The sequence below is a fragment of the Apium graveolens genome, chromosome 7 (assembly GCF_009905375.1).
Source record: "Apium graveolens cultivar Ventura chromosome 7, ASM990537v1, whole genome shotgun sequence".
Classification (NCBI taxonomy): domain Eukaryota; kingdom Viridiplantae; phylum Streptophyta; class Magnoliopsida; order Apiales; family Apiaceae; genus Apium; species Apium graveolens.
In genome coordinates this window covers 7,419,204-7,436,314 of record NC_133653.1, presented here as the reverse complement: position 1 = coordinate 7,436,314, position 17,111 = coordinate 7,419,204, and the positions used below count along the sequence as shown (strand labels likewise).

Sequence of the window (17,111 nt, the reverse complement as noted above, 5' to 3'; positions counted from 1 at the left end):
GGAATTATGTATATCATTCTGTTCGGGTTTTAGAGTTTAAAGCTGCTGGTATACATCAAATGTAAACTTGGATCATTGGCTAAGAACTTGCTGAGGCTGCAGAGCCAAAAAGCTTGACAGATCGCTTATTTAAGTCATTAATTCCCCTCGATTCCTCGAGGCTTGAACTCGAGTATGAATGATGCAATGCTCAAATAGGAAAACCCACCAACTTTCCAAAATCTTGTGCTTGTAGCTTGTATAAAGACAGGTGTTTCGTATTCTGTTGGGGAGTATATTCCTAAAGTTATTATGAGAAAAAAAAAATAAGAAGTTACGCATTCATTTTCGGTTTTATGATCCCAGTACTCTGTGAGGTCGAAGTTAGATGGTAGGAACTGAGGTAACAAACTCAGAAAAATTGTGTAGAAGTCTGCCTCACCTGTGCTAACAGTGTGCTAAATTCGTAAACATTTCAGGTATATTATGAAGGCTATGATCGACAATTTCTAGTATTGAATCTTGAATTGCACTATAAATGAGTTGTGTGCAGCTGCAAAGCTTACGTTTTTAACAAAATTAGTTTTTGCACATATTTTGTTGGAAAGCAGGAATATATAGATACAATGTAGGGAAGGAGGGAGAACAACATTGCAAGATTTTATACTTTTCCTTCAACTCTAGTAAAGTAATATACCAAATCCTTACTTAACAACTACCAACAAACACAGCCACATAAAAGGTCTTATTTGTGAGATTTTGCTTATATTAGTACCCTTTCTTATGATGTGTAAAATTCTAAAAATAGTATTCATGATCTTAATCAAAGAAAAAAGTCCATAAAATAAATTATATATATCACACTTGTATGATTAGGTTTGAGGAGGATAAAATGTACCTAGATTTATATAATTCGTACATATCGATTGAGATATTGGTGAAAAAATGACAAAAATACCTATTTTTTTAGAGTTTGTGACAAAAATATCTCTTTTTAAAATTTTGGCCAAAAATACCCGTCTAATACGTATTTTTCAGTTGGGTATTACTAATACGCATTTTATGGGTAATTTGTATTAAAAAAAGTTGAAATTTTTTTATAAAAAAAACTAAAAAAGAGATACGCATTCACATAATGCGTATGACCAATTTGATTATGGTGATACGCATTTGTTACATGCGTATCACTTGTTCTTTTTTTTTTCTTTTTTTTTTTAATTGTTTTATGTAATACCCATTTTTCAGATGCGTAATAGATTTACCCATTTCTAAAATGCGTATTAGAAAGAGTATTTTTGGCCATAAACTCCAAAAAGTGGTATTCTTGTTATAACTTAAAAAAAAAGAGATATTTTTGGCCATCATCGATATTGGTCATGTAGAACCCGACTTGTTCATGTGTGTACATGATTTAATAATTCTTATGCAGCTTTGTTGTGATTTGGCTGAATAATAAAGGTGTTAAGTTTAAGATTATCACTAAGCTTGAAGCCAGTGTGATCCTTTACATCAAAACTAATGACAAAGGTAGATTCTTTGTCTGTGGGACTGAGGAATTATATCAAGAGGTAAAGAAAAAGGTTCAATACACCCTGGCCTTCTAATGTTTATTTTCTCTTCCTCTGACACAAACACCTCTGCTTCTCAATGCCTAAACCTGCACTAGGCCCTCAACGTCGCACCAATGCCATAATCTGGTTTGCTGCCATAGTCTGTGCCGTAGTTGCTGTTGCAGTGATCGCCATCGGTCTCTTTGTGATCATAAGTTACCTGGTAATCCATCCGACAACTCCTACAGTCAGCGTCTCATATGCCAATTTAGACAGGTTTGATTATAATCAGCTTGGGATTCTTGATGTGCAGGTGAGTTTAGTTATCAAGGCCAAGAATGACAATGTCAAGAATCATGCAGAGTTTTACGGATTAGTGTTGGCACTCAACTTCCACGGCTTACCAGTAGCAAAGCTCGTGAATGCCCCGTTCAATGTGAAGAAGAACGATTCCCGGGAGTTTGTCTATGTAGTAAAGTCAGACCAAATTCCGTTAAGGAGTGTGTATCGAGACTACGTGCAATCATCGTTGGCAAAAAAAGAGGTGTCGTTCGAGATGAAGGGAAAAGTGAAGACCAGGTGGAGAGTGTGGGTTGCTGGTTCTGTCAAATTTTCATTGAACATGGATTGTGATCTTCAGTTCTTCGTGCCGAACGGAAGCTTCACTTACCGATCACCTTGTAGCTCCAAGTCTTCATAAGGGCTCTCGCAGAGTCAAGCAAGTAATCTATGTACAGAAAATGCAAAAGTAAATAAGTTACTGAGAAAAGAAGAATGAAGACAACAGTTCAGAAGTAGGTCAGAACATTTTATGTGTTGGCTGTTCCTTTTGATGTCCACATTTTAATTCTGTTGTTGAAGAGTAGAGTTTAGATTTTGATAAATTATCTCAGCTTTGCTATTAGATTGTCTGGATACCTATTTCTTTCATTTAATTTTCATTTGATCTTTGAATTGTTTTGCCAAGCCTTCTCTCTGGAGAAAAAGATGGTTTTATAGTCATGAACACCTTTCATATCTCGTAAACAACTAAAAATCACATTAATTTAACGATTTTTTTAATTATTTATCAGCATTCATATTTTTCACAAAAACATCTTCACTGTTTGAGACCTGTATGCACTTAAAAATGATCAAAAAATAAGTACGCAAAAAATAAACATATTTAAAAAAAGATCTATTATATTTTGGTTATCGATTTCAACAATTTTGTTAGTTTCCAATCCTAAATTAAAGTATGGAAAGTGTTATATACTCCAAATATTTTTTCAAATATGATGTATTATAGATTCCAAATATTTTCTCAAATCTGATGTGTCATATGAATAACTGGTAAACTTTTTAATAATAATAATATGGATCTCGCATTTACGAATCAAAATAGTCATGTGTTAGTCATGTCATTTGATAAAATTTTAAAATATTTTAGCGACATTTTTTTGCTAAATTTTATTTTAGCGACATTTGCTAATGTGTATCTTAACGGGTTAACAAACTGACCCGAATTAACACCAAAAACAAACAAACAAACTGACCCGAAAATAAAACCCGATCACGTGTATCACACGACGCCGTACTTATCATCACTCTCCCCATCTCACCTCGTAGTTTCCTTCTCCCCTGTTTCTTCATCTCTCTATCTAATTTCTACTATCTCCCTCACTCATCTCTCTCTCTACACAATCTCTCTCTCTCTCCACAATCTCTCTCGTCTCTCTCTCTCTAGTTCAGATCTTGTTAATACACTCTAAACTACCAATACACATATACATACAGAGATTTGTATGTATAGGTGTAAAAAACTGCGAATATATCAGATCCAAACCCTAAACCTCACAATTACAAGCTGGAGCAGCTAAAAACAATTGGAAGGGAGCTCGCAATGGGCTCCCAAGGCGGCTTTGGTCAATCCAAAGAGTTCCTCGACTTAATCAAATCAATCGGCGAAGCGCGATCCAAAGCCGAAGAAGATCGCATCGTTTTACACGAGATCGAAACGCTTAAACGTCGAATCACTGAGCCAGACATTCCCAAACGCAAGATGAAAGAGTATATAATTCGATTAGTGTATATCGAGATGTTAGGTCATGATGCCGCTTTCGGTTACATTCACGCCGTTAAAATGACTCATGATGACTCGTTGTTGTTGAAACGGACTGGCTATTTGGCTGTTACGTTGTTTTTGAATGAGGATCATGATTTGATTATTTTGATTGTTAATACGATTCAGAAGGATTTGAAATCGGATAATTTTTTGGTCGTGTGTGCGGCGTTGAATGCCGTTTGTAGGTTGATTAATGAGGAGACGATTCCGGCTGTGTTGCCACAGGTTGTGGAGTTGTTGGGACATAGTAAGGAGGCTGTGAGGAAAAAGGCTGTTATGGCTTTGCATAGGTTTCATCAGCGTTCTCCTTCTTCGGTTTCACATTTGGTTTCGAATTTCCGTAAGGTTTGTGGTTTATTGATTGCAGTTTTGTTATATGACGTAAATTGCACTTTTTATTGTTACTTGCATTGTTTTTCCTGGTATAATGTGCCTTATATGATAACAATAAGATCAGTTTTGTAGGTTTTAGTAAATGTTTTCTGTATAATGTGATCTGCAGTGTTCATAATGATGTTAGTGTATGCCAATGTAAAAACGGTGATAGAGAAGTTTTCACAGTGCAATGTACCGAGTGTAGGCACACGGTACTTACCTCAGAGTAAATAATCTTCATTTTTGATATTTACTTGCCTCAAATACGAAAAATGCACAATAAAAATATGATAAGTGGATTATAGAAAGTTGAGATGGAGCATTCTTCTTAATTTTGCGTCTAAAAATGTTTGATATGTAAATAATATGTCCAATGTTTTTCAGATATATACTCGTGTTTCGGTATATATATTAAATATTACATTTTAAAATCGTGTTGCACATGCATTAATCTTTTTAGAGATATATTACTTTGAGTGTTTAATCTTGGACTGCTTCTTGTGCACGCATAAAATTAGTGATAAAGCCAATAGTTTAATGTACATTCCTTGAGGGATTATAAAGCTATTATAAATGTTAATCTGTATGGAGGAACGTGGTAATGTGGCTGAACATAAGAAAATAGAAATCATCAGTTGGGTTTAGTAAGTTATTTTTTAGCTTAATTAGGACCGACGTAGATTCGAAATGCAAATGTTTGGAAATCTTTTTAAACACATGATATAAATTTGTGCTTTTAATATATATAATTAACCTCATCTATTCACAATCGAAGCAAACAGAAAAGCAAATGGTCTATATGCCATGAAAAGACTAATAGATTTTTTGCAGCATATTTTGAGGTATATTATTTGAACTTCTGTAAATACAGTACATGTTGATGTTGCCGAACATCCAATTTGATAAGGTTGCCTTTTGATTCTAAATATTTTTAGCTTCCTGGAGATTGAACCTGCAATTTGCTAAGAAGCTTTAGTTATATTTTGGTAAATTCATGTACATTGAGTTGTATTATGTAAATTTATTATTATTGTAGTCTATATTCTAAGCTTTGTTTAGGATCTAGTATATTTGTGATTTTGTGTCCGTGCAAATCTAGTCACTCAAGTAACCTTGGTCTATAAAATGTCAATGCTTAACATGCTAGTGTTTCTTAATATGAGTTGAGGCTAGAGTTCAAGGCATCATCATTTTATTCTTCATGTATGTTAAAAGATTTTTAGTATTCAGTTTGCAAAACCATTAGTTATACTCTCCAGTATGCTAATTTTCTTTTTTTAATTCATTTGAAAACAAGGTGTTCTAATTTGCACCTTTTAATGTTTTGTAGAGGCTATGTGATAATGATCCAGGGGTGATGGGTGCAACACTCTGTCCTCTTTTCGATCTTGTTTCAGTAGATGTTAGTACCTACAAGGATTTAGTTGTAAGCTTTGTCAGCATTCTTAAGCAAGTAGCTGAGCGTAGACTGCCAAAGGCTTATGATTATCATCAGATGCCAGCGCCATTCATTCAGGTACCTAAAATTTTACTTTAACCTAATAAGATTCTATATGTTCCTAACTGTCAACTTGGTTATAGTTGTTTGTTGTTACACCATTGTTATTAACTCTCTTATGCTAAGGATACTATTTTTCTTTGGGATTTATAGATTATCTTACTCCTTACATTTACTTATATGTAGATCAAGTTGCTGAAGATCCTAGCACTTCTCGGTAATGGTGACAAGCAGGCCAGTGGACAGATGTATACTGTTGTTGGTGACATAATGAGGAAGTCTGATACAACAAGCAATATAGGGAATGCCATTTTATATGAATGCATCTGCTGTGTTGCCTCTATTTTTCCTAATACAAAGTTATTGGAAGCTGCAGCAGATGCAATTTCCAAGTTTCTAAAGGTTTTCCCATTATTATTCAAATGTACAAGTATAGCATTTAAAAAAGATATATGGTTGTATACACAGATATAACATGAGTGTTAATGTATATGTGTATTTTTATTGATATATACTTTCTGTGTACAGAGTGACAGTCACAATCTGAAGTATATGGGTATTGATGCACTTGGTAGATTGATAAAAATAAGTCCAGACATTGCTGAACAGCACCAACTGGCTGTGATTGACTGCTTAGAGGTGAGGGATGTCACTTATATTCTTTTCAGTGTTTGAACTTTTAAGTGCTCTAACAGCAGCATATATCTATATGTTTGCTTTCTATCTGGTTTGCTTACTACTTCAGTTTCGGACATTAGGTTTTATGCTTGTTAATCTCAAAATTTTAAATGGCTTTCCTTTTAGTTAGTAAAGTTCATTGATAGTATACTCATATGTTTCCATTATAAAAATATTTACTTATAGTGTTGGGTTCTAGGTCCGTCATTGCCTGTCTGCTTTATGTATGATGCTACAAATGCTCTTAATTTCATTTTATCCATCTTGCTTGTGTTTTTTCATGTACATATCTTCATTTCTCAGGGTCTTGTTTTCTGTTTCTTCTGTTTCTAGCTAGTGACATAATTATGCTCTGGCTTTTTGTATGACACAAGGACATCAGTATCTTACATGATGGAAATAATTTTGGTCCCATATTTTCAGTCTGCTATTATTGGAGAGATCAAATTCACATTTAAGTTGCTTGCTTCTACTAATTGTGATGAACAACAAAATAAACAGTGAAAATCATTATAGTAGTATTTTTAAAAATATTGCCTCTAACTATGATTGTTTTTAATATTCTTTAACTACTTTATTTTTTGTGCACACTGTAATGCCATCTAGATATCTGGAAATGTACAAAATAATTCCTCCATCCCACCCAATTCTTTACATTTGGGTTGGGCATGGAGGTTTAGAAAGGGGTGAAAACTGAAAAGTGAGAAATGTAGCACCAACTAATATTTAAATAGATTAAGTAGAGGAAAGTAGTAGGTCAAATAATGTTTTAAACTATTAAATTTTTTATTTTTTAGAAAGGTAAAGAATTGGGAGGGACATCCATAAATGGAGAATGTAAAGAATTTAGTGGGACGGAGGGATTTGGTATTTGTACCACATTAAATTGTTGATGTCTATGTTTATAGTATTGATATCGTATATTCTTTCATAATGCAGGACCCAGATGACACTTTAAAGCGAAAAACTTTTGAACTTTTGTATAAGATGACAAAGTCCTCTAATGTGGAAGTCATCGTGGATCGAATGATTGAATATATGATAAATATCAACGATAATCATTACAAAACAGACATAGCTTCCAGGTGTGTGGAACTTGCGGAGCAATTTGCACCAAGCAACCATTGGTTTATCCAGGTACTATAATGTTTCTGTTTCTGTTTCTGTACCATCCTTTTTCGAATATCTGTTTACAGCTTGCTGTTTTTTGCTCAACAGACCATGAACAAAGTCTTTGAGCATGCCGGTGATTTGGTAAACATTAAGGTGGCACATAACTTGATGCGGTTGATTGCAGAAGGATTCGGAGAAGATGATGATACTGCTGACAGTCAGCTGAGATCATCTGCTGTATGTTGTCATTATGACTTAAATAGAGCTTTTTACGATGTTATTTGATTTTATTCGCCTTTTTCCACGTTAATTCTGTTTCTTTTCTAGAGTAGATCCATAGTTTGCTGGTTTAATATCTTTTGTATATTGTCAACGGTTATATAAATACACTTGTGTGTGTTGTTGGGGGGGGGGGAGTTGTTTATCAGTCTATGCATGCGTGCCTAACTGCCTATGTGCATAAATGTCTGTCTAAGCATGCACATAAACTATAACTTAGGGACTGGTATACATTATTAAACAATCATTATTAAACTTTTCATGCAAGTAATTCCATAAACTATAACTTAATGACTGGTATACATTATACAACAATCATTATTAAACTTTTCATGCAAGTAATTATTGTGTTTGATAATAACTTGCGGAGGCCAGGGACTGAGCTAGAAATGTAAGTTTGGGGTGGCGGATTTTTTTTTCCGGAGTAAATAATATATTTTTATAATTTAATATATATTAAATAAGTTAATAAAAATTATTTTTTAACAATTTCAATGTATAAATATACTTGAATTCAGTATCTAAATTCATAATTATTTTAAACATCATTAATTTTAGTATTATATTCATAAAATAATATATTTTTTAGGGGGCGAAAATTAAAAATAACAATATTTTAATACTAAAATTATAAAAAAAGATATTTTTTTCTCGTGAATTTTAATAATAATTTCATGATTATACCGAGGTTTGGGGTGGCGGCCATACCCGCCTGCCACCCCCTGCCTCCGTCCCTGGCAGAGGCCGTGTCTGTATGCTCTATAGAAGTCCTTGGAGATTGACATATGGTTTACATGAGAATTATTGGGTACATTATTGTCGTACAGGTCATGTCATATATAGTGAAGTATAAAGATAATTTTAAATGATGATGATGGAGATGAATAAATTTTTAATAAAGACATGTACTGCAATGAAAATTTTTAGATAAACAATGTCAGTGCATGCATTGTTACTACAGCGTAGATATTCTCACGACTCCCAAAATTTTTAGCTCAGTTCCACTTACCATTAAAATTCCTGAACTCAACAACAAAGCATATGTCTTTGTGCCAAACATTTACAATTGAGTCTAGATATAGTATGTTCAATGTGCCTAAATTGGCAATTGAACCAAGCTATTATCACTTGTATAATGCCAATGATGCTTATCCATCTTGTTCAGATGTGGCAGATAACCATAATTTTCTAGACAACATATAATGTTTCTACTTTTCTGCTTACGTAATTGATACTGTTTTTCCATGAGCAGGTAGACTCGTACTTGCGTATTGTTGGAGAGCCAAAACTCCCGTCAGCATTTCTCCAGGTTGAATTCAGCCTATTAAGTTCATCTTGGGTTAAATATCCCTGTCTAATGATAAGTTACAGCTACCGGATATGTTACCTTATTCTCAGTTTTGCTGCAGGTCATATGCTGGGTATTGGGGGAATATGGAACCGCTGATGGAAAATATTCTGCTTCTTATATCACTGGAAAGCTATGTGATGTGGCAGAAGCACATTCAAGTGACGACACTGTCAAGGTAAAACTGGTTCCAACTTGCTTAGTGCTATACTAATCTGAAGTTGTTATTATACTTTTCTCTTGTAGATATTGATAAATAATGAGAAACTGAATATTGAATATTAGCTGTATGAAATGGATTAGATTGATTAACCAACTTATATGTGCAATTCTGGATGTGTGTTAATAATAGTGTACCAATCAATTTAGCAAAAATAAAATAGTGTACCGATCAATTTGTGTTTAAATTTTGAAAGGTGTTGGATGTCACAAGTTTCATGCATAGGTTGGACCCTCTCTACCTTAGTAGAATATATTTATAATATATCTGAAGGATTAATCAATGTTTTTCGGTGTATTAATATACTCCCACCATCCCAACAAATTCTGAACATTTGAAATAGAGTATTTGACACGCATTTTAAGGCTCTTATCTACTATAATTACATCAATTATTTTAAAAACATTTTTTGTTGGAATAAAAATTAGATGTTCAATTTTTTATTCAAAAAAAGAAAGTCTTAAAAATAAGTTATCGAACTATACTAGATAAGAGCCTTAAAATGCGTGTCGAACTATCCATTTCAAATGTTAAGAACCTACCGGGACGGAGGGAGTAATTGTTTATTATGAAGATGAAATACCATTCATATTAATATTACAAGTATATGATTGGAATCTACAACCTTACAAATTTATTATTATCTTATATGTTGTGTAGGCATATGCAGTAACCGCGCTCATGAAGATATACTCCTTTGAGATAGCAGCTGGGAGACAAGTTGATGTGCTGCCAGAGGTTTGTGATTTTTTCCTTCCCACGCTGCAAGTTGATTTTAAAATCACATATGAGCTTATATTTGTATTCTTTGCTGGCCCTGGTAACTTAAGATTATTTACATTTAAATCATGTCACAAGTTGATTTTAAGTCTCCTGCCAGATGAGTGGCAGTCTTCATCTCCTCCTCGTTACAGATATTAAATACTTTATATATAGGTTCATTTAACGGCATGAAACATGTTGATGACCGGTTTACGGGCATTAACATTTGTTAATGGCCAAAATACTATTGTACTATGTTTCTTCAATATGAATTGTAGACTCGGTGGTTAATAATTAAAGATGCCTGGATACATTTGACCTATGAGATTTTGATCTCAAATAATTGATTTGCATTTCCGTCTGGTTTGACTGTGGACAAGAGAAAGTCTTGACTCTGCATGTTAATGTACTAAATTCAATTGATGCAGTGCCAATCTTTGATCGAAGACTTATCTGCGTCGAGCTCAACGGATTTGCAACAACGCGCATATGAACTTCAAGCAGTCATTCGCTTGGATGCTCAAGCTCTTGAGAATATATTGCCACTAGATGCAAGCTGCGAAGACATTGAGGTAATTAGTAATGTAATATTGTATGGTACTTTTGTACCATTGTTTTCCTGCATCAGTTGATGTACATTTATATGCTATTTGGAGAAGTAGTTTCTTGTGTTTTTCTGTAAGAAGCTTTGGGGCTGTTTACTTGCAGAAAAGTTTTCCAGTTTTCTTTACCAAAATTTTCTAAAATTTTCTGAATTTTCCATCTCTTAGAAAACAGATGAAAACTGAGAAAACGTGTTCCAGTAACAAAATAGAATCTGGTTAGTTTTTGTTTATTTAGTTTCATAAATTTCATGTATAAAAGTATGTTTTTTTTTGTCTGAAATGTATATAGTTTAACACGTAACTAGTAATTTTATATAACATAAACGTGCATAGTCTTTGTTCATAATTATATTTTCACATATTTGGTATTAAAAAACAACTGAATATTGTTTAAGGAAAAAGTTAGAAAATTAAAATTTATCAGAGTCAATTCACTGTTTTATTATTTAATTCATCAGCCATATATTGCATAAGGCAACATTCATTGATAAATTTTAATAGAAATTTAAATATTATTATTACAAATTTAAATTTCGTTAGAGTTAATTCTTATATCACATACAACTACTACTATTAATTATGAATCACGCTTTAAATCTTGTCCGATTTAAATTTAATACATTAAAAAGTATTTGAAAAGAAATTAACACTTTACTGTATATGTTTAATACATTAATGACTATTTTTGAATTATTTAATAAATTACTTAATATCTGTTGTAGTTTTATTGTATTTGTTGTTTACTAAAAAATGTATTTTCAAGATTTTGATTTATAATGTGTTTACTAACAAACAACCCAAATAGGTAAAAAGAATTATTATTAATATTTCATTTACAACTTTGTCCAATAGTTTTTATCATTTAAATGTCAGTGAATATAATAACTCATTTGTATGTGTTAAACACGTAAATAACATAAAAAGTAGAAAATGAGTGTAGAAAACAATCAAATGCTGTTTTCTATAGTTTTCTAAATCATAGTTATAATCTGGATAGGCTTGTTTTCCAGTTTTCCGTTTCCCAATTTGAAAAATTCTTAATTTGAACATGTTTTCATATTTTTCTGTTTTCGTAGAAAATTTTTCTGGAAAACTGCTCAAGTAAACAGCCCCTTTATGTCTAGTTTGATGCTCAATCCTATGGAATTCATGCTGTGTGGTCATTAAAAAATAAAATCAGATACTTGCAACATTAATATGTAGTTAGCTGTGCATCTCCTTTCCCCCCAGTTCACAAGTCAATTACCCCGCTGTAAATTTAGGAACAGCACAAGTTTGTGACGTACAGCTACACAAACTTAGGGCTCTAATTCGAGTCGGGCAGCTCACGAGCTTGCCCGGTTCGAACTCGTTTAAGTGGGCTCGACTTGGCTCGTTTAGTTGAACGAGCCGAGTGAACGAGCCGAGTTCGGGCAGAAGTTCCGGCTCGTTTAATTATCCGAGCCGGTTCGACCCGACTCGTGAAATTAAACGAGCCGAGTTCGGGTAGAGTTTTTGGCTCGATTAAGTGTAAAATTAAACGAGCCGGCTCGCCCGACTCGTTAAAACCTGCTCGTTTAGGCTCAACTCGACTTGTGAAATTAAACGAGTTGAGTTCAGGCAATGGTTTAGGCTCGATTAGTTAAACGAGCCGGCTCGGCTCGACTCGATTAATCTCGGCTCGAATTATGCAAAGGTTTAATTGAGAGGCGAGGCAATGCCGCCTTGTCTAATGAGGCAGGCCGCAGACAGATGCCTTTCTTCGATTAGGCGAGATTGAGGCGATCGAGTAATCTTGCCTTTGCAAAATCTATTGTCTTATTATTGTAAAAAATATTGTAATGTTGACCAAAAAAATATTTATCAAATATATCACTGCTCCCTCCGCCCCATTGAAATCTATGCATTAGGGGTTCGGGGAGGAGATCAAGAAAGAGTGTAATTTAGTAGGGAAAAAATAAGAAAAGTGGGTAAAGTGGTAGGACCAATCAATCTTTAATTTATATAGCAAGTATAGTGGAAAAAAGTATTGGATGTGAGTGGATGACGTTAGTTTTTATATTATAAAACTTTACTATTTTTGGAACGTATATAATTGAGAGTGACATCCCGAAATGGAAAATGTATACAAGTGAATGTGACAGAGTGAGTATAAGATATAAACATTGTGTTTTGTATATTATTATTAGTATTACTAGAGCCAAAATAAAACACCAGAATATATTTTCTGTAAAGTAATCATTTTCTTATTTAAAAATTATTTTAAAGTTAAACTATTAATCCTATTTCTGAACGGTAACCCAAACTTTTCAAATGTTAAACTCCAACTAAAATTGTAGAATCATATCAATGATTTTCCATCACTCTCCAGTCTCCCTTAATGTTTTTATTTGTACTATCATATTGTTGCAATATATTAATGTTTAAAGAGGTAGATGTGTTGGTGCAATTGGTCTTATCTCTTATATGATACATACAGTTAGAATACATGCATATGTGTGTGTATTAATCTCTAATGCTCTCAATTAATCCATTGGGGACCATTGTCACGTAGTTTCGCTTTTCTCCTTAAACAACACTGATCTCATCTGGTCAATGACTGTGTATTCCACATTTGACACTTGTTTCATTCTTCTTAGTGACGCAACGAACTTGCATGTACTGATGACTTTGTGGAAAGCTTGTCTGCACATGTTCTTTTTTCCATGTGTACTGATTTGACCTAGTGAGAACTTTGTGCTAGATCCTGTGCTATTACTAAATTGCTATTACTAAATATGGGTTTTCTATATCACCTCTAGTGTTACTATCGTGGTGTTCTCTGACACTGCCTTTCCAGCTACATGATCTACTTGATTATGGGTTAAATATCAAAGTGCTCACTCAACTGAACGCCATGTATCACTTTAATCATCAAAGTTAACGGGGTATCATTTGAATCACTAAAGTCATAATAAATATCATACATATACCTCAAAATATGTGCTCGAAAAATAAAATTTATTTTATGGAGTTCTATATATTTTTCTTGAAGCCTATTACAACCAAATAAAAATGTATGAATTCTAGTATTTTCTATAATATAATAAGATTTTTTAAAGTTTATCTACTATTTATTTTTAATTTTGTAGTCATTTGCTTTATTTAAATAAAAATAATTAGTAGATAAATTTTTAAAAATATCAAAAAATCATCTAAAATACTATGAATTCATAACTTTTCATTTGGTTGTAATAAGATTTTAAAAAAATGTTTAGAACTCCATAAAATAAATTTTAATTCTTGAGCACATATTTTGAGGTATCTGTTTGATATTTATTATTACTTTAGTGATCCAAATGATACCCCGTTAAGTTTGATGATTAAACTGATATATGACCTTCAGTTGAGTGACCACTTTGATATTTAACCCACTTGATTATATGTATTATCTGTTTGTGGTTTTTTTAGATGGTTGTTCCTTTGATTGTTGAATGAGTATTTATTGTTCACTTGTATTTGTATTGTTGCTTGTTGCTTCAATTCCACGCTTATACTCAAAAACACCCATAAATCCTTTCCTGCAGGTAGATAAAGGTCTGTCATTCCTTAACAGTTATGTCCAGCAGTCCCTGGAGAATGGGGCTCAGCCCTATATTCCTGAAAGTGCACGCTCCGGGGTTCTAAATATTAGCAACCTTAGAAGCCATGACCAACATGAAACTTCAGGTCATGCTCTCAGGTTTGAGGCCTATGAACTTCCAAAGCCCGCCATGCCCACAATTACACCTGCTAGCATATTACCCTCGACTGAGCTTGTCCCAGTTCCCGAGCCATCTTATATGAGAGAGATACACCAAACTCCAGCAGTACCATCTAGTTCTCACAGTGGATCAGCAGAATTAAAGCTTCGACTTGATGGGGTTCAAAAGAAGTGGGGCAAGCCAACATATTCATCTCCGGTGCAATCCACCTCAAATTCTGATTCCCAGAAGACGAACAATGGGGCAGCTCAACCTGAGGCTTCAGGTAGTATAAAACAAAAGGCACGAGATGTATCTCATGATGTAAAAAGACAGGAAGTTGAAGTACCCTCGGAAAAGCAAAGACTCGCTGCTTCATTGTTTGGCGGTGCTTTCAAGTCTGAGAAGAGACAACCTGCTGCTGGCAACAGGGGGGCTCCAAAGGCAAACAACAATTCAACAGAAAATTCTCACATAACCAAGGGAGCAACTTCATCTGAACCTACTACGGTGAAGACCACTCCGACTCAACCTCCTCCAGACTTGTTGGACTTCGGAGAATCAACTGTAACAAGTAGTGCCCCATCCATGGATCCGTTCATGCAGTTGGAAGGTTTAGTTGACGTAACACAAGATGGTTCAGCTGTGAATTCTGGTTCAGTTGCTAGCAAAGCATCTGATTTTATGTCGCTTTACGGTGAGATGTCTGGCAGTGTGCCGAGTAATCTAGTTGATCCTCTTTCAACTGATAGTATTGTTGTTAATACGAGCTCAGATCTGTTAAATGCAAGCAACAATTTTGACCATGGTGCATCTGTAGTTGCACAGCCGCCTCAATCAACAAATAAAGGTCCAAATCTCAAAGACGCTTTACAAAAGGATGCTCTTGTGAGGCAAATGGGCGTGACCCCAACAAATCAGAATCCCAACTTATTCAGAGACTTGCTTGGCTAAATTTTTATACTGAGGGCAATCTTGACTAAGATTGTTTCAACTTGTTGATCATTGAACATATTGTACAATGTCACAAGCAAAACTTGCAAGGGAAACCACAAATGCCATCGACACCCGAGCCTCTCTAAATTTTATCTATAAATGTAGGTTGTATGCATCAAAGTAAGAATTGTTTTGTAGGGCGGTATATTGTTCTTAGAAATAGATGAGTTGTATTTTTGGTCACTGCTTGAATCAGACAGTTTTTTTCTTTAATGTGTTATGTTGAGTGCTTTGTGGATGACTAATTTCACCAAGTGCCACATTTCTGAGTCACTTGGGCGGGGTTATCATTCATCTGTTGTACGAGTCCTTTTATTTCTCCTTATTTTTATAACAATTTCACCATACGAAAAGGAACCTGATGGTTTATTTGTACTTGAATTCTTAGTGATGTATTCTGGCCTGAAAATTTCTATCCGCTAATGGCTTTTTAGCGGACGGAATATGCTTGTAACCATGTCGAAGTTTCCTAGTTAGTTTTTCACGCTACTACTGGTTTTCAAATAATTACTTTAGACAGTGATGCTACTGTTGCCGTTGGGGTTATGTTTTAGGCAATGGTTAAGTAGCTATTATTTATTATCAATTAAATAGTATACGAGGCTTATCCATTGTAATTGTGAAGTTTTCACATGTCACTAGTAACTATACGAGGCCTATAATATGCTGTTACCGCTTCATAGGTAACTATATAAGGCTATACTAAGTAGTAACTATACGAGGCTATAGTATGCTGTAACCGATTCAGAGGTAACTATACGAGGCCTTGGATCATGTGGTCTTTTCTCAAAATCTGCTGTCACTGGGAGCTATACGGCCCTGTTTCATGAGATGGTCAAGTGCATATGCAGAATTAACGTTTTCGTAAAATCTGTTATTGTAAATCCAGCTCATACCCGCTACTTGTTGGACAGTGTTGGTGCACTGTACCATAAAGCTAAGAACTCGTTGTTGTCTGAAAGGTTGTCTAGACTTGTGATCCTATAGTTGCTCGATTAAACGAGTACATGTGTCAACACACGGCACTCACGATCATGTGCTATTACTTAGAAACATTAAGGCTGTTTCAAAATGCTATTCATATATTTTCAAATACATGGAACTGACACTTTGAGTGTCAATGTCATAGTCAAGCTATAATTAAGTAAATGCATTTTGTAATGAAGACACTCGTGCTTCATCTCTTGATCCTAAGTTCACGTAAACAAAATTTAAATTAAGGACGACGTGATACATACCACTAACACCAAGTAAACATACAAGTACATCACAAGCATGTTTAATGTTTATTAAACTTAAAAAACAATTTCTAGCCAAACAAATTCCATACAAAGCCAAAAATAATAAAAAAAAAGTTATAAAAGTGTTCGGCACGAAATACGTTCTCAGTTCATTATAAAGTATGATTTTAATCCCTAACAATCATGTATTAAATAATTCTTATGTAACCCTCTGTTCCAAGATCTTTATTTCAAGGGTACTGATTAAAAAAAAAATTTACCTTCTGTTATAAATATCCGCGGAAATGACTTTTTCCTTTTCGCGGATATGAAAAAGTCTTTTCCGCGGATATTTATACCAGAAGTTAAAAAAAAGTTCTTCAATTCGAGTAGTTAAAATATAGATCCGACGTCAAATAGTGTGTTATTTAAAACGTTACTATCAGGGATCAAGACCCTATAGTATATGTGAATACATGTTTTATTCAATGCGAAATACGTGATCAGCTTAATGAGAGATCAATTCAGTGTAAACTTTGAGTGTGTAAGTATTTAAAATATAATTCAATAAAAAATGTCCATTCAGAAAAATGAATATGATCAATTCAAGTAGTGTCACAGTATAATGATATTGACCCTAATCAGCTCTTTAATAGTCCAAGGGGGGTAATATTCATCTGTTC

General features: G+C 33.9%; 2 protein-coding genes across 3 annotated transcripts; both read left to right on the top strand.

Moving 5' to 3' along the window:
- The first annotated feature begins 1,134 nt into the window (after positions 1-1,134).
- On the top strand, positions 1,135-2,510 carry LOC141671268 (uncharacterized). 2 transcript variants are annotated; one of them, XM_074477445.1, is made up of 2 exons: positions 1,156-1,752; positions 1,843-2,509. In XM_074477445.1, exons 1-2 carry the CDS (start codon positions 1,627-1,629, stop codon positions 2,227-2,229), a joined length of 513 nt encoding a protein of 170 aa, XP_074333546.1. In that variant the 5' UTR covers positions 1,156-1,626; the 3' UTR covers positions 2,230-2,509. The 2 variants fall into 2 exon arrangements, with proteins under 2 accessions (XP_074333545.1, XP_074333546.1); XM_074477444.1 differs by having other exon boundaries at positions 1,135-2,510.
- A 620-nt stretch (positions 2,511-3,130) lies between these two features.
- Positions 3,131-15,583, top strand: LOC141670762 (AP-4 complex subunit epsilon). The gene is made up of 11 exons (XM_074476749.1): positions 3,131-3,978; positions 5,339-5,524; positions 5,693-5,908; positions 6,035-6,145; positions 7,124-7,321; positions 7,403-7,534; positions 8,829-8,885; positions 8,986-9,102; positions 9,805-9,882; positions 10,335-10,478; positions 14,057-15,583. The coding sequence occupies exons 1-11, from the start codon at positions 3,412-3,414 to the stop codon at positions 15,164-15,166; spliced, it is 2,916 nt and encodes a 971-aa protein (XP_074332850.1). The 5' UTR covers positions 3,131-3,411; the 3' UTR covers positions 15,167-15,583.
- Positions 15,584-17,111: the final 1,528 nt, after the last annotated feature.